The sequence below is a fragment of the Sitophilus oryzae genome, unplaced genomic scaffold, assembly GCF_002938485.1.
Source record: "Sitophilus oryzae breed Bouriz unplaced genomic scaffold, Soryzae_2.0 scaffold_738_pilon_pilon, whole genome shotgun sequence".
NCBI lineage: Eukaryota > Metazoa > Arthropoda > Insecta > Coleoptera > Curculionidae > Sitophilus > Sitophilus oryzae.
Genome location: NW_022147349.1, coordinates 926,268 through 945,157, shown reverse-complemented (window position 1 = coordinate 945,157; position 18,890 = coordinate 926,268). Strand labels below are relative to the sequence as shown.

The following is an 18,890-nucleotide window of genomic DNA, read 5'->3' as shown; positions in this document are numbered from 1 at the left end:
CATATATTGCATTAATTTTTCTGCTACCTTAAGATTTCTCTATTCTTACACCTAATTTATGTGATTTTCTTAGCAAAATATGATTTATAAACCATATTTTTCCTAATGGAAGGATGGAATAGGATATGCAAAATTAAGATATTTAACATTTATTTTCCAGACAAAGCATAATATAGTATTAAGATTAAGATATAACAAATATTATAAGAAAGATCTTAATAAATCACAAACTAAGTCTTAATTTGGTCTTGTATAAACACAGGTATAAAACTAATAAGATAAAAACTCAACCTTCACCATATTGACAACATTTGGCATTATAGGAAACAAAAAATTACAGTAAATTAAGAAAAGAATATCAAACTACACGATATTAAATACTGTATTTCTACGACACAAACCATCTCCCTTATAAAGAGAAAAAGATAAAACATCAAGCTTATTTTAGTCTTATCACCACACTCTTCGATAAAATATATGTCTAAAATTGCTATTAATCCACTAACTTGATATTTTTAAGAAATTATGATACAAACATTATAATCAAAGTATATTATATTAGTAACATTATAGGTAAAATGTTACCTCTATCTCCCATTGTCGTGTATTGTTCTATAAGACTCGTCATGGGAGTACTTCAATACATCAATACATATAATCAGAACTATTGTTGCATGTAAATAACTAGAAATTAAATAACTTGAAAGAAATAAAATAATTCTAATAAGTTTAAAACCATTAAGAAAAAATTCGTAAATGATAATTTTTAATTCTAATGTAAATATATAAATAAATGTTATTAATATTACAATTTTATATATTCAATTTTATATATTATTCCTTAAGTTTTGGATATCAAGATAAATCTGAAATTATAAAATTAATTAGAGAATTTGTATTATTATTGATTAACACTCAAAAGAAAATTTTCAACTGCAAATAATTCGAAAATAAAGTGCATTTTGGCAATATCGACGATGTGCGCTTGCGTAGTATCGATGATCAAATGCAGCAAATATGGGCTTCAAGGTCAGCCACCGGATCCACACCTTTACCTAAAAATTTTAGATTATTCAAATGTCACTCCAATATTTTCCCAAATTGGAGTGAAATTAGGGTAACAATTTTTAACACGTAAGGAGCCATCTGGATTATGTGTTATCTGTCGTTAATACCCGTAAAAGCAGGGTTCGGAAAATTACATGTTACTTTTAAAAACTACATAAACTACATTACATGTAGTTAATGTAGTTTATGTAGAGGGTGTAGTTTATGTAATCTATGTATGTAACTTTCAAATGTCAAAGGTTTGAGGTGAGGTTATAATAAGATGAAGCTTTAAAAGCACATAATGTATTAAGAAATATGGCTTTAGATATAATATTTACATCATATTATCTCTATTACACCTCATACAAAGGAAAAATATTCATAATATCAATACATAGTTTATTAACGTAGTTTTCATGTAGTTAATGAACGGGAAAAGACGTTGTTTTTGAAGAAAAACTACACGTAGTTAATCAGGTAAATTACGTCTTAGTTAACTACTTCCGAACCCTGCAGTAAAGCCCTTTATTAAGTCCTCTAGGTAAAGGTGTGGGTAATTATCGAGTTGTGGATATGGTGTGGATCCATGTGTGGATCAGGTAGCTGATCATGAAACGATTATTTGCTGCATATAATCATATATGCTACGCATGCGTACATCGTCGATGTTGCCTGATTGCCGGTCGTTTTCGATTTATTTTCATCAGAAAACAATTAGTTTTTTCTAGTGCTGTCACAAACTAACCTTGGTACTATCATGGTACAAAGAATACAAGGTATGATATTGCTAATAATTTTAATAATTAATTTTTTTTTGATAATTAGTTTATTATATTTTTTTTATTATTACTGATTGAACATTCAAGAAAAATTGTTTTCTACTGCAAATAATTTGAAAATAACCGCAATTTGGCAACATCGACCATGTATAAGTGATCAAATCACATAGATCAAATGCAGTAAATACGAATTTCAAGGTCAGCTGCCGTATCCACACATTTAATAATACAAAGATAATATTTAAACAATGAAAATTGAATTAAAAGAAATTAAGAAAAGTAACAGTGACTTCTTGTGGCAAAATTAAATTATTAAACTTTCGCATTTTTACATTTGATATTTGATGACCAGTGGCGCCTCTAGTGTTTGTTCGCACGGTTTAATTTCTAACGAGGGTTCTTTATCCAAAAGTTTATCCACTCTTTATCTGTGGGTTAGTTCAAAGCATAGATCAATGTCTTCTATAAAAGATCAGCCTACGGGCGGACTTTTGTTTACTTCATCAGCTGTACATACTTAGATATTGGGTTAGATTCTGTATTCATATTTTGTTGGTTGATTTTTGGTATTATTTGTTATTGTAGTGCAAAAAACTAATTATTTTGGTGTTTAAGTGACATAAAGTACTACCAGATATATGGTCACTATGATGGTCACTCTGTTTCTCATTAAAAAACACGAAATATTACACGTTTTTTTAAGCGCTTTAACCTAAAAGTGCCCATAAATTTTTTATTTATCGTGATTTTTGTATGTGTTTTTTAAGACTGTTCAACAATTCATCAATAAAGCTTAAGTGGAGTGTGTTTTTGGTGCTATGCCTCATCTTTGTTGTGTTCCTGGTGGAAAGGATAGTTATGGGATAATTATACTAGGCAGCCTAAAGAATCCGGAAGAGCAAGAAAAGTGGGTACGAGTTATAAATCAAGACAATTCTATTGAAAATATCTTTAATAAATTTAAAAATAATATTCTCCCAGGATGGTATTAAAGAAAACTGGACAATTATGTTTATTTTATTCATATTGTGGAATCTCCACTCCAAGTGTTGTATATAGGTTCAGCTTCGATAGATTCAAACACGTAAGATAAACACGTAAGTAGGTATTATGATCTAGGGAAAAATAAAGAATATGTGTATTAAAGATCATGAAAAAGATTATTATTTTGAGTTCAAAATTAAAAAAGATTTTAGTAAAGACAAGAATGATAAAGTTTAAAAGAAGAATGTGTTTTTGTTAGATAATATAATGTATGTAAAGCATAACATATATTTGCTCAGTAATTTTTACTGAATAGTGTTGATTATTTCTAATACCAAATTAATATCAAATATTTAAGTGATGGCTGACTATTAGTAGATATTGAATATTGTTAAATTAGATCGATTTTCAAACCCCAAAATTTAAAATATATTTACATTTTACCCAATATCTTATGTACCTATACATTATTTGTATATTGTAAAACATTTGCTGCATTTGTATGGTTCATAGTTTATTTGCCAAAGTATTTATTACTATAAATAGGTATATATGTTGTAGTTATTAACTGTATATTATGTATACTATAAAGTATACTTCATGTAAACTATATCATTTTTAAAATACAAACCAAAAATCTGAGGAATAATTATGTTTTCCATGTATTTCTACAACATATTTATTAATCCGTAGTATCTAACTAGCGTGACGTCATAAATCTCGTTCAAGGCTGTTCTATTAGAGACGGCATTGGTTGGGTAATAACTTTTTATTTGTTTTTTGTTTGTCTATGGGTAATAACAATGACAAATGACACAGATAATAGGTTAGTTTTAGATTTTTAATTGTAAGCATATTGTAAGTAAATAACTGGTAAATAATTTGTTAATGAATATATTCTGTTAAAAATAGAATGGTCAAAATTAAGGGAAATGATATAGCAAGGTACCTTTTTACATTTAATAAAAGGTACGTAAATATTGGAACTGTACCATTACAAAACTTACTATAATTTTGCATTCACTTTAGAAATCCAGGTTTTGGAAAATATGCATTTGTTGAACCGGGCAAAGTTAGTGCACAAAAAACAGTTCCTGATAATATACCTAAGCCAAGTTATTATAAGTCGGGCGAACCTATAGAACGAATTAACAGTCCAGAAATAAAGAACTTGGACCAAATAGAAAAAATGAAAGACTCATGTAAATTGGCTGCTAAAATTTTGAGCAAAACGGAAAAGAGTATTAAAGTAGGGTATAATAATTAAACAAAACTAGTTTGGCTATATGATTATATCAAAATACATTAATTTGTATTGTATATTTTATAATTGTATACATTAACAGAACTTTAGGTGGGACAATCGACTGATGAAATTGATCATTTAGTTCATAATCTCAGCATAAAATATGGCGCATATCCGTCGCCTTTAAATTATAAGTTTTTTCCAAAATCAGTTTGTACGTCCGTTAATAATGTTGTGTGTCATGGTATCCCTGATGATAGAGCTTTAGAAGATGGAGATATCATTAATGTAGACATAACAGTAAGAGAACATTTCATATTATTATGGAAGTTGGCTTGGAAATGATGATCGATCACATTCCACATATAATTTTACATTTAAAATGACAGCGATCTTCATTCCATAGTCAACGCTGACACCGTTTTTATTCGATCATACGGTATTTCGATCATACAGTTATTTTAAATCGAAATTAATCACCTTGTTTATGAAACTAAAAATATTAATAAACAAAACAAAAAACTACACTGAGTATATTATACAGGGTGTCATTGAAATGGTGTAAAAAAAATCAGGGGGTGATAGTACTCCTAAAAATAGTAAAAAAAGTTCCTATAAGTATAGGGCGGAAAATACATATTAAGGGAGTTAGGGGCATTGAAAGGTGAAAGGGTGAATTTAAAAAACGGTTGTTTTTTAAATTCACCCTTAAATTGCAGGCTTAAAAAACGAGATAAAATTCCGAAAAAAAATCCTCTGCCATAAATTTTGACCCTAAATCAAATGGTGATACTGAAAAATTATTTGGAAAAGCGAAAAGTGTAGTTTTTGCAAGGGTAGGGGGTTATTTCCATATATGTATTACTTTTTACAAATATACTCAGCCTAATCTCCAAAAAGTGAAGCCCAAACAGTGAAAGAACAATATGGAATTCTGCATAAGTCTATTTCACCCGGATATTCATTTAACTGAGCATGCCTCACCTGAAGAAGTTTTCATTGGTCGATGTTTTTAAAGGGAAGTGGTTGACTGACATTTCCCTAACCTTCAATTTTATTTATATTTTTATTATTTATAACACATTATCATGGAGTTGAAAAATATCAAAAAATAGTTGGAAACAATAAACTAAACAAAATCACTCTTTTACGCGCACAAATAAAAAGTAATCCAAACAGAACTAAAACAACAATCAATCGGAGTTTGGCGCAATCGCAGTTCAATCCATATCCGGGTGAAATAGACTTATGCAGTTTTAATATGGAGCTGGGTTATCTTGTCTTTTTCTTACGGCACAGAAATTGCACACGGGGTTAAATAGGGAACCCTGAGTATATTTGTAAAAAGTAATACGTATATGGTTATTTCGTGAATAACTTTTTTGAGGTTATTTTTTTTGCGACGTGGGTTCATTTTTTGAAAACTACATACTTTTTCCTACAAAAAAGGTACTCTTGTTGTACTTCGCCTAGAGCGACGGTTTTCGAGAAAATTGAAGGCAAAGAGTTTGCTCTGATGGGTTGCTAACTGGTTAATCAACATAAACTTATGAAAGTTATGGCGGTTCAAAAGTAACCAAGTAGTTATTAAATAATCAATTGGAAAATCAAAATTTCATGATTTTTAAAACATCTTATTGCTTTAAAAACGAAATAAACCAATTACCAAAATTCCTTATTAAAATAATGCATTCCTTAATTCATTCATAGTAAATGTTTAAAGTGACCACCATTCATTTCAATGCAGACATCTGCTCCAAGATCTGCGTACCCTGTGGAATATCCTTGGTGTCCAAATTTGATCGAAACAGTCAATAATATAATGCGTTGCCGTAGTTGCTCTTCAGAATTAATCGGCACTGAGTAAACCAAAGCTTTCAAGTGGCCCCAGAAGTAGAAATCTAGTGGATTAAAGTAAATCTTTTAAAGCAATAAGATGTTTTAAAAATCATGAAATTTTGATTTTTCAATTAATTATTTGATAACTACTTGGTTACTTTTGAACCGCCATAACTTTCATAAGTTTATGTTGATTAACCAGTTAGCAACCCATCAGAGCAAACTCTTTGCCTTCAATTTTCTCGAAAACCATCGCTTTGGGCGATGTGCAACAAGAGTACCTTTTTTGTAGGAAAAAATATGTAGTTTTCAAAAAATGAACGTTGCAAAAAAAATAACCTCCAAAAAAGTTATTCACGAAACAACCCCCTACCCTTGCAAAAACTACCCTTCCCGCTTTTCCAAATAATTTTTCAGTATCACCATTTAATTTAGGGTCAAAATTTATGGCAGAGCATTTTTTTTCGAAATTTATTCTCGTTTTCTAAGCCTGCAATTTAAGGGTGAAATTAAAAAACAACCGTTTTTTAAATTCACCCTTTCAGTGCCCCTAACTCCCTTAATATGCATTTTCCGCCCTATACTTATAGGAACTTGTTTTATTATTTTTAGGAGTACTATCACCCTCTGATTTTTTTACACCATTTCAATGATCAACTATCTCAAATAGAATTTCTCACGGAGACAAAAATTTCCCGTTTTTTCTAAAAATTCCCACGAATTACTCAAAATCAATAATTACAGTGTCGTCAAGAGACAATATTCAGGGAGGGGGCTTTCCTTGCTGGTCATTTACGCTATTATCCGACGAACTAGACATATAACACTACCGTGTTAACAAAAAACCATTTATTTTTCCAAAAATAATGCAACATTATCAATTTTAACTAAGTAGTACATTAAAAGATTAATAAAATAAAAACACTACAAATACGTCCTTGTCTAACTCAATCTGCAAGTGCCCACTAACGGCGACTGATCCAACGAAACGAATGAATTGAATGAGCCAGGGAAGATTTCGACAGACGACATCCAAAAAATGACAGAAAATACAATTTACCTGTGAATTAAACTGACAGACACTACTGTCACTGTCGTGGATCTTCTCGTTGGACAGACTATACCCCCTAGGCGATCTAGGCGCTGCGTTGTGCGTCCTCTATGAGAACTGCGGTAGGCGATGCGCAAAATCTTATTTTTACTGAGTGAGAGATTAAATGTGTATTTACATTTAATTAAATGTATAAAGTTGCAATAAAGCTTTAAGATACCTTACTTTGAAACCCTCGTAAGTATATAAAACCTGTTTTTCCATGAAACTATGAAGTAGAAGTGGTGCAAAGATTGAACGAGAACGAGTCTATTTAAAAATGAATCGTGAGATTCGATTTACTGCTTAGAATGTAGAATGAATGAGAGGGGGGCCAATCACCGCGATCTCAAAGATCTATTGTTTCCCCTTTCCTTGAGTTATAACTCGTCATACGTGTTGTAGGGGGGATTTTAGGGGTATTTCCCATCCTCTTCTGACAACAGATGTTCTTCCTCATACACCCTTCCACGGTTGGAGTTTGGCCTTCCATGCCCTTCACATTCGAGGAGCTTGCGTTCGACTGACGTACCCATGAGGTGGAGACTGGAGGATCTGTCTCCATCTTTGAATAAGAAGGCTAAGGAAGGAGCATATCAAAAATCTTAGGTCCACCGCGATGGGCCTCAAATATGGCCGACTTAAATTCCGGTTTATCAGTGCCGTTCTAATTTTATTTAAAAAATGTAAAACTATGATGTAGGGTAGACGTGGGGTAGACTCAATAATATGTTGTTTTATTTGACGTTGTGAATAAATGTTGGTAGTTATTAAAATTGTTACAAAAATATATAATTCTAATAAAAATAGATAAGTTATAATAATTATTTATTAGAGAACGGTATACGGTCGAGTCGGCCTACAAACACGTAAACGTTTACGTACGCATGCGCATTTCTTATATTTTTTGTTTTTTATACACGTAAAAGATTCTTTACGTCTACGTGCCAGCAGCGGCCGACTCGACCGTATGCCGTTGTTCTCTATTAACACAAACATCCGATACGCTACTGAAGCAGGTAAATCTGGTAAATCAAATTGACGTATCTAAATTCTTTGACATCTAATCTTTGACAAGTAGTAAATAAAAGTAAAAATGCAAGAAAAATATATAATTAGTTAATTTAAGTGAATTTCATAAATGATCTGTTTACTACACGTATGTATATTATATAGTCACTTACTAGCGAAAAGTTGTTCCATTATTTCACTCGATTTTTGCCGAGATCTACCGCACGCTACACAACCAACTATTTTAGAGTCTTTTTCGATAAATCGCGATAGTGTAACTGTTAATTTAAGTTCTGCCACAATTTCCATCTAGATTTACTACCTTTATACAACTATCAGTAGTAGAATAAATAATAAATAACATAAAATAAGCTCCGTAAAGACTGACAAATCCATAAAATTTCAAATCAAATTCAAATGTGTCAAATGAATCGTCAAACAGAACTGTCAAGGATCCCCACCCTAGAGTGCTTTTTCCGCTCACCATGCATGCATACATGGATAGCATTATGCTCCTTCCTTAGTCTTCTTATTCAAAGGTCTCCATATAATATAACTTTTGCTAAAAATTGAACTTACGAGGTTTTCAAAGTAAAGTACCGTAATCATTATAATATGTGAAATTTACTCAGTTTACATGAATTTTAGAATTTCCCTTTTCCCCCTGGTACTCGAAATTTCCCACGAATCAGAAAATTTCCACGAGTTGGCATCACCGGTATCATGTGACATATTCTTCTTTAAATTTCTGCCAATAAACGGGGTATCCCAGGCTGAGCGTGCATTAGAGGTTTCTAGAGAACCGCAATATGTAGATCGGAGATTTTTGTACACAAAACAATTTATTTTAGGTCTAGAAACATGTACAGTCAAAAAGTAACGAATTGAAAAGCCTTTTCACTAGTGAAATAAAAAAGTGGGTTTCCATTTGATAAAAAATGATTTAATTCAATTCCATGACACTTACCGCCATTATTATGACATTTGAAAAATTTAATTTTTGAAATAGATAGCCACATGTCTTCTCTTTATGTCACAGTGGCTGTGGTAATCACTAAATTTGACTTATAAGCTATACAAATTTTTTTGACAGGTAGTTTTTTTGTCCAAAAATTTTAAATATTTTTTTTCTCAAAAACGGTTAATGTTAGGTATAGAGTGTTTAACATCCATATTCATAGAATTTACATTTTACAAGTATGTAATAAAAAATGGGGGCACCCATTTAAAATAAGAAAGTTGCTGTCAACTTCCGGTGTTTCCGAAAGTGCCACCATAGTGAAAATATTTTTAATCGACATATCTCGTTGTAAAACATTGATGTACAAAAAATCTCCGATCTAGATATTGTAGTTTTCTAGAAACTTCTAATGCACGCTCAGCTTGGGACACCCTGTATATCTGCCAACCTGTATCTATTTTTAACTTTAACTTAAAATTCTAATAACTAGTGATGTAAAATTACCCGTAATTCACAAGTTGGTAATGTTACCGGTAATATTACGGTAACATTGGTAATTTATAATTAAAAACAGCTCTTTAAATATAATTTTTTTAATTTCAAAACTGTAAAAACATTACAAAAAAGACAAGAACGTTTTTTAAACTTCTTAATGCTCGTTTCAAAGGAGTTGGTAGCACAGAGCACCTATAAATACACGGGAAACGGAGGTCGGGTGTTTTGGTGCACAAGAGCATCATGAACGTTCAACGTTAATGTTTTTGGGTTAACTTTCGTTTAGCTGAAATCAGTTATTCAAAAAAAAAAAAAAATTATCTTTAAAAAGCTACTGTGAACCACGGAAAACACAAATTTTCCTGCGGAAATGCGTAATTTCCAAATTTCGCACTTTAGAATAACTGAAATCTGCTATAAAAAAATACATTTTGCCTTTTATTTTTAATATTTTTCTGAACATATAAACACAAACATTTTTCTGCGGAAATAAACTGTTTTCATTTTCTAAGGAAATTTATTAGACTTTAGAATAGCTGAAATCAGTTATATAAAAAATAAATATATTTTTGTTTTAATAAAAATAAATATATTTTTTAGAAGCATTCACGAATTGAGGAAAATCAAAATTTTTCCTGCGGAAATAAACTGTATCCATTTTCTGAGGAAATTTAATAGACTTTAAAATATGCACTGATTAGAAAAAATGCTCTGACTTTAGAATAGCCGAAATCTGTTACATTTATATCAATGTTTGTATTAAATTTTAGACATTTTTCCGATTATAAAAACAAGAAAAAACTGTGCGGAAACTATTTATTTTCATTTTATATAAAAAATGTTCTGATTTTAGAATAGCCGAAATCAGTTACATTTACGCTAGTTGTTCTGTTGAATTTTAGACATATTTTCCACTATAAAAACACCAAAAGAAATGTGCGGAATAGCCGGGGAGGTTGGCACAGTTTCTAGTGCGTTAGTGCTGTAGACTGTTCACCTCCGCGATCTGAGTTCGACTCCCAGCGGAACTAATGTGGTCAAAAAGGTAATTCGGTCGAATTACTTGGTAATATAAAAAATGTTTTACTAGTATTCAGACCTTGTTATTATCACAAAAAAGTCTACGGAATTTTGCTTTTCATGTTTTAGAACGAATAGTGATCCTCTTTCCGACCTTTAATACAGATCAATGAATAATATCTATTCTTAATATCGCTATAACATGCACACCATTTTTTAAAAAGTAGACAGTTTATAAAACAATATATTCACCTTATTATACTCGTATTATCGGGTCTTGTAAAGTATAAGTACCCCCGAATTTATTTTTTTTTTGGCAGAAAGTCCTATTTTTATAGAACAGTTTAAAAGAAAAAAATCCTTGGATGAAGCACTTTTGAACCAAAAAAAAATCATTTAAAAGTGTCTATAAAGTGTAAAATATTTTTGCAAAATCACACTTAATTATTAAAATATAAAAACCACAGCTTAACACCCTCCACAAAGAAAATCTAGCCAAAGCAACCCAAATGCTAACCAATCTAATATTTTTGCAAAATCACAGTTTATTAATAAAATAAAATGAAAAAATGATTTTTTGTTTTGAATCAGCCCTATTTACGTAAAGCTTTAATAAAAAACAAGAATCAGTGCAACATTCCGAGGTACTTATAGGGTTTACAAGAACCTATATTATCTATTCTACAAGAATTGTTATTCCTCCGAAAGATGTTTTACCCCACCTAGCACCCCTATGCGCTCCCGGGTCCCGTAAGCTTCTAAACTGAAAAATGTATGAAAAACAAAGTGCACAAAATGACATTGACACATTTCCGCAGGAATTTTTGTGTATTTCTTTGCTCGTAAAGGCTCGTATAAAACAAATATAAGTTCATTTTTCATGTAACTGATTTCGGCTATTCTAAAGTCAAAGCATTTTTTTATGTAAAATAAAAATAAAAAAATTCCGCAGACACTTTTTTGTGTTTTTATGTTTAGAAAAATGTTTAAAACACACCCGAAGACTAGTTTTGATGTAACAGATTTCGGCTATACTAAAGTCCGAAAAATGAAAATGACGCATTTCCGCAGGAAAATTTTTGTATATTTATACTCCTAAAGTTACGATACGATGATGCGATATTAATTTTATTGTTGAATTTAAAGACTTCAGTCGGTTAGAAACGGTTAACCAATCGAAGCCTTTAAATACAACCAATGAAATTAATGGACGCGTTCAGGGATGGTCTGCGGCTGAGTGGCTGAGTAAGCGATTTCCCTAAACGGTCTATTCTGAGGAACAGCAACAGTCAGCCGCTGTGCAAAATTCTTAGCGGTAAAGATTTAGGAGACAAGTCAGCCTTGATCTATTTCCTTATCTGTTCAACTAATGTAAAATAACTAAAAACAACTTTAATTTTCTCAGTTTATTGTTTACTTTTTATGGTTTGTTGAAGTTTGTAGTCAATCGTAGTTAATCGAATCTTTAAAAATAGGAGATATTTGTTGCCAAAAAAGTTACAAAGCAGTAGGTTAATCTAAAACGTCCGAAAAAGACTTAGAAGTAAATAGAGATCGAAGAAGTTAAAGAAATAAAGAAAATTCAACTTGATTTTCATCTCATGTAGAATTTTCTAAATACATTGAAATTAAGAAAAAATGCTACTTTTTGAAAAAATCTAAATCAGCATAAATAACTTTTGATTGTAATTATAATACCGTCTAATCGAAAAAAATTGCGCCTAGTTGGCTTATAAATAACGATCGATAATATTCCCTATAATAAGTAACAGCAATCTTCACCTCCACATCACCCCTGACGTCGTTTTTTTATTGTAGGGTATTTACACCTTCAGTAATTTTATTTGTACCATACCATCGAAAAAAAAAATGCGTAAAACGTGACTTGGTCGAACTGCCATTTCCTGTTATTTTAAGTTTTGTTTTGTTTAGGTGTATTGGTAAAATTATTTTTATAAACTGTTATTTTTTAGAAATTTAATGTTTAATACTGTATTGTCAAATAATATATTTTTAATTATTAAATGATCAGTCAGTACTAATAAATCTTTTTTCAAAATAATTTTTATTCTAAAGACTAAAGATCGATTATAGACAGATTTGACGAAGACGATTTATTTATATTTCTCTCAAGTTTTTATAGTAGACAGAGAGCGCAAGAGACAGCTACTGTCTCTTGTTCTTTCAGCTGCTTTGTGCCGTTTAGGGAATATCGTAAGCTGCTGGTCAGCGAAATTCTACGCTGAATGTCAGCGGCTGTGTTCCCTGAACGCGCCCAATATCGTATCAACGTATCGTCGGACAACGGATGCATGAAAATCAAGCTTAACGCCTTCTAGAACGCATATATAAAGTAATTTTTTATATAACAGATTTCAGCTAAACGAAAGTTGAGCCATGTTTTTTCCCGCACGGAATATGCACTTTTGATAACTCGTTGAATAGAAATTGGAGAAAAACTTGAACTTGAAGCCATCTTAATTAGACGAATAGACGTTACTTGCTAGTTACTGAATACGAACTATTTCAGCTTTTATTCTATACAGGTATTACATATTTAAATACTAGTTTTTTATTTTAATGTCTATGAATACAGGTTACGGGGCAGGTAGTTCCGTCGCGCCTATGGCTATTTTATGGTCCACAACTCTCGATCTGTGCTATCAATTCCATTGGAACACAGTAGAGTCAGAGTCAGAGTGGCTTATATTATAATACGTAATAGAGTGGATAATGGTAAATCATCCTCAATATCGTCATCTGGTTCTTCTTTCTCTTTCGTTAATTGAGTCTAGTAAAGTTAGACAAATGAGAAAAGAGTAGAGCGGGAAAAAAAGCAATATTACCAATGTTACCGATCTTGCGTAATTATATTACGTAATATTGCCAAAATTACTGGTAATATTATATTTATTAATATATACAATAATATATATTACCGGGGTAATATTACCTCCCAAGTAGCATCTATCTGACTTCGAACTAAATTTGACCTGAAGCGACGTCAGACTTTGTGCAAATTTAGGTCGGGTGCTGGTGATACGACCTGTGACGTCGCTTTCCTATTAAAAGCGACGTCGTTGGATCCGAGTCGGTAAATCCAACGATCTGTCGACGTACAAAATAACAACGTACCATTTTTATTAATTTCCACGTTGGCTTGCACGACGTACATATACTTGAACTAGCCCGACGTCTATATACCCGTTGTCCGAATAGGATACGTCTCACTGATACTCCCTAAAGTAACGTCCAATTATATTTTGTTGTGTTTTATGTTCATATTTATAACCTAATTTACGTATCTTTATTTACGTCCGTAAATACAACCCATTAAGTAGCATTTGCGACCTAATGAACATCATGAACATAACCTAATAAAAAGTTTTTGTAAGCAAACTTAATTTTTTTATTATGCCTAAAAAGGCATTTAGACATTCATCTACATTTTACAGAAAGAGGTCGAGGCTTTTGCAAAATAATAATAGTAGTAGTGATGTCTTGCCTCCACCCGTAAATGCTTTTTATCCGGAAGAGATGCTGCATTACACAGGTGCATCTTAATTTAATTTTTTAGCTTAGGAAACCAGCAGACCCCATCCTCCTCCGACATGTGAGGTTAGGCTTAAAAAAGTGGCTGCCCATTTTTTTTAAGGAGAAAACAAAAACTAAAATATAGTTGCACAAATCCACAAATCACTGATACGCAAAGTGAGGTTACGTGGCGTATGCGTGGCGTAGGTTGGAATTATATACGTCATAATACGATTGCCGGTCGTCCGGCTTGATGACTTCGGTCGTGTGAGACGACTAATGTTGGAGACCCGGTCGGAATTGGTATATTGGTAGTTCATATTAAGTCGGACACAGAAATCCGCCATTCTTAACACGTATCAGTTTGTCAGCCATTTTAAAATCGTTTTTTGTTTTTAAAATTTATATTCACATTTCGATTTCTAGTAGAATAATATTGATAAGGTTGAGTTTGGGGGGAACCACAGTACAGTTTTATGATTAAACCAGCTAGAAAATTAAAAAAATATTTTGCGAGTTACTTTTTTATAGATATTTTTATTTCATAAATCTACCTAATTTTGAAGGCGCTCGTTGTTTTCCGGAGTATTTTAATCAGATAACGTCCAAGTGCTACTTGGGCCTTTTACATCACTACTAATAACATAACAACAAATATTTTCCACAATTAATTTTTTTAAGGAAACATTTAAAAAAAAATCTTTTATATTTTTAATTATGATGTCCATACTCATTTATATTTTTTAACAGCAAATTGATATTCGCCCTCACGAATGTTAGGAGCTGATATTCGCGTTCATATTCATGTTTACAAGTTAGAATAGCCAACACAGTAATAATACCGTATGATCGAGAAAAAACGGCGTCAGCGATGGCTATGGAATGAAGATCGCTGTCATTTTATATGTAAATTTATATGAGAAATGTCATCGATGTTCATTTCCCAGCTAACTGGACGCCGTTTTTTTTCGATCATACGGTATATTAACAATATAATATACCGTATGAAAAAAAAACGGCGTCAGCGATTTCTATGAAATAATGAAGATCGCTATCATTTTATATGTAAAATATGGGGACTGACATCGATGTTCATTTCCAAACCAACTGGACACCGTTCTTTTTTTCGATCATACAGTACGCCTAAATATGTTTGTATTGTTCTTACTTACTCTATGGTTCTTTCAACAGGTTTTTTATAATGGCTACCATGGGGATTGTTCAAAAACATTCTTAGTAGGTGACGTTGATGATGAAGGGAAAAAACTGGTAGAAGCCACTAGAGTTTGTTTATATGAAGGTATTGGGGTGTGTAAGCCTGAGGTTCATTTCCGCGATATTGGATATGCTATTGAAAAGAAGGCATCTGAATTAGGATACAATGTAATACCAGCATTTTTGGGTCATGGAATTGGGCATTACTTTCATGGACCGCCAGACATATATCATATTAGTAAGTATTTTTTAAGTGTAATCTCATTCAAAAATATATTAGATCCAAGATATTTATTTATAGGTATTCTTCTCAATTATACAAGCTGAGTTTCCTACGATGTTCTCTATGGGTATCTCGGAAACTACTGAAGATAGAGAGTTGGTTAAATGGGGAAAGAATTATTGCAGTTTTGTGTGGGTATAAATATGCGCCTTTCAGATTTTTTCAACTTACGATTACGATTACGACTTGGTTCAACTTTTCTTTGCCATACAATTTCGAGGATACGTTAACCGGTGAACGTTACTTACGTTGTTTAGAGAACGGTTTTCAAGACATGTTAAAAAAGTTAAATTTAGATACTCGCGCATTAATAGAGTGGTTCTAACATGACTTTCATTATAACACACCACCCCCACAATGTAAGAAATGTTAAAAATTATTTATATCATAATTATGTAGACTTAGGGATAGAAAGAGGTGGACCAATTGCAATAGCCTCCTCGATCACCTGATCTATCCATTTATATTTTTTATGCGGTATGGTTAACAACAAGGTTTACAAAACAACTTATGAATTAAGAGAGGCACTCGAAGAAACGGTACAGGAGAAGTATAATTAAGTCGACCGGTCGTTCTGTGAGAATAGCTAGAAATTCAGTTTTAAAAAGATGCATTTATGTACTCAAAACAACGACGGATTTTTTTAACATTTTCTAAAATAACTTAAAGTGTATGTAGTGATATTATTTTTTTTTAAGTTTTACCTTATGTAATGTAAATTGTAAGAGCCGAATTAGGGACAATTTTTAAAATAGCCAAAATTTGTTTTTTTCGAAATATCTAGTAAGCTATGAACGTTTTTAAAAATCTGAAAGGTGCATATTTATGACCACACAAAACTGCAATTCTTTTCCCATTTAACCGACTCTCTATCTCCAGTGTAGTTTCCTAGATACCCATAGAGAACATCGTAGGACACTCGCCCTGTATGTTATAGAATTCTTATTATTTAGAGAAATTCTTGTTGCCATTCTAATCGCGTCTATTTCTTTTGTTTCTAATTTTCTTTTATTTCTTTCTTATTTGTTTATTTCTTTAGTTATTTCTTTTTGTGAGTCACTGAGTTGCCATGTTGCACATCCATAGAGTAATATACTTTTAACTAGTTTCTCTTATATATCATATATCTTGTTTTTATCATAGAATTATGCATCTGATATTTCGTGCCTGTATTACTATTACTATTGTTGTTTATTTCCCTATCGTCCGCTCCATCTTTGTCTATGTTTCCATCTCCTGTGAATATCGAACCTAGGTAAATAATATCAGGGGTTAGGGGGGTATACTGCAACCCCGTCGGAGCTCTTTAGTGATTCCAATTTCCTGTGAGAGACCGCTGACCGTTTTTATTTGTGAGTTTCTTCAATGGTTAAGATTTTGTACAGATTTTACCAGCGCACAGAGGAGTATCTGCAGAGTATAACAAATCAACAAGTAGCGTCACTTCGGTTCCGAAATTTACAAGCGCATGCGCGAAATAGACAGGATCAACGTTAACATAGAATACCAATCAGCCGACCAAATTTAGTCAGGTAGAAAAGGCAATAAAACATGATATAAAAAGGTAATATCGCCTTTTTTGGTTTCATTTAAGTGCGAAACGTGTTAATTGTTGTTTGTTGTGTTTTTAATAATTATCTACATATATAAAATGCTAATGTTTATCTGTGTCGTCTCTACTGAAGTAATGACTTGCTCTAGAAAGTTGCTTTTTTTACTAAAATATAGCTAATTGGCTCTTCTAAAAACTGTCGTCGTTGGATTTTTTGTTTTTCATTTAATTAAACAAAAAATAAAAAGTTTTTTTTTCCTGATGTCGTGGGTCGTGGCGGATGAGCCAGGCCAGTCAGGAACGTGTTGTGCGTATCGCCCTTGTTTAACAAGACCAGTTGGTTGATCAGTAAGTACATTTAACCATGTGTTCTATGAGTCCACTTCAAGTTTCTTACATTGTATTCGACATAATTCACGTTTTCAGCAGTGTATTAGTCAGGATCACCTTCAAGGCCGCCGGCTAAAATTGGAACATCAAACATCAAAGGTTCCGACGCTTACTGTCGCTACTCGTTCGTTTGTTATACTTTGGTATCTGCGTGGAAAATCCGGTTAAAATTATTTTACGTATTTCTTTTAAAAAATAAATAATAATATAATATAATCAAATTTAATATGAACTTAAAATTATACTATTTTACATTAATACAACATAATTTAAAATTATATTATTTTACATATACAGGGTGTCCCTAATTCGAGGGTCAATCTGTGATCTTAGAGACCATAAGAAATACAAAGGAATTCAAATTATGTCAAAGTTGCGCAATTTTATGACTACTAAAATGTCGCTTAATTAAAAATTTTCGGCTTTTATATTGTATTGTATATTGTATTTAAGACTTTTGAGGATATTGACGAGAATTAATTGACAAAAAAAAATGTATTATAAAATCGTTTTTAATTTTTCATGGATTTATTTGAAGAGATATTTTAAAATAAATGCCACTTCATCATAGTCACTTTTTTTAAAATATGGTGGCATTAAATTTAAAATTTGACGTTTCGTTTCCGAGATATCAACTTTTATTTTCATCAACTTTTATTTTTTAAAACGGGACTTTTTAATTTCCCAAACTTTTTTGACAAAAAATGCAAAACTTTCCCATAATTTGACCTCATTCGTATTTATAAATTCTGAGATACCAATGGCTATCCTTTAATTTGGGACACCCTGTACACTACCAACAAAAATATTGCTATTGCATTCGGCAGAAATAGCATTTTTTAACTCGTCTAGATTTGGGTATTTTTTATCCTTGTATATCCTGTTTTTTAAATGGCCCCAGAGAAAGAAATCATTTGGCGAAATATCAGGAGACCTTGCTGGCCAATTTACTGTATGATTTAGGCCAATAACGTTTCCGTTAAAACTATTGTCTAAAATTCCCAGGGTACTTTATGTGCCGGGCAGCCGGTCCATTTGGTACCAACTTCCTGATTTTCCCTATGGCAGCCATCCATTGGTACCAAACTTCCTGTTTTCGCTAGCGGCATCATGTAAAGCAGGTAAAATATGATTTTCGAGTAGTTCCAAATAATATTCTGCATTTAAATTTCGCGTAAGAAATAATGGCCCGATAATATTGTGTCAGAATATCCCTGCCCAAACATTTACTTTCTGTGGATATTGCGTCCTTGTTTCGCCAAACCTGTGTTGGTTTTCTTTGTTTCAATATCGATAATTTTGAACATTGGGTTCATTATTTAAGGTAAACGTGCATTCGTCAGTGAAACATATGTTTTTAAAAAATCCCTATCCGTGTTTGCTTTCTTTTCCATCATATATTGTGTTGTGAGCCAGTTGTGGACTTGACCTAACCCTCACA

At 31.9% G+C, this 18,890-nt stretch overlaps 1 protein-coding gene across 1 annotated transcript in view; it reads left to right on the top strand.

Moving 5' to 3' along the window:
* The first annotated feature begins 3,612 nt into the window (after nt 1-3,612).
* Nucleotides 3,613-18,890, top strand: part of LOC115888410 (methionine aminopeptidase 1D, mitochondrial) — a 29,428-nt gene continuing 14,150 nt past the window's right edge. The window contains exons 1-4 of the mRNA XM_030908147.1: nt 3,613-3,782; nt 3,843-4,062; nt 4,168-4,359; nt 15,201-15,462. Coding sequence (XP_030764007.1) covers nt 3,727-3,782; nt 3,843-4,062; nt 4,168-4,359; nt 15,201-15,462 — 730 coding nt within the window. The 5' untranslated portion in view covers nt 3,613-3,726. The remainder of the gene's footprint in view (nt 3,783-3,842; nt 4,063-4,167; nt 4,360-15,200; nt 15,463-18,890) is intronic.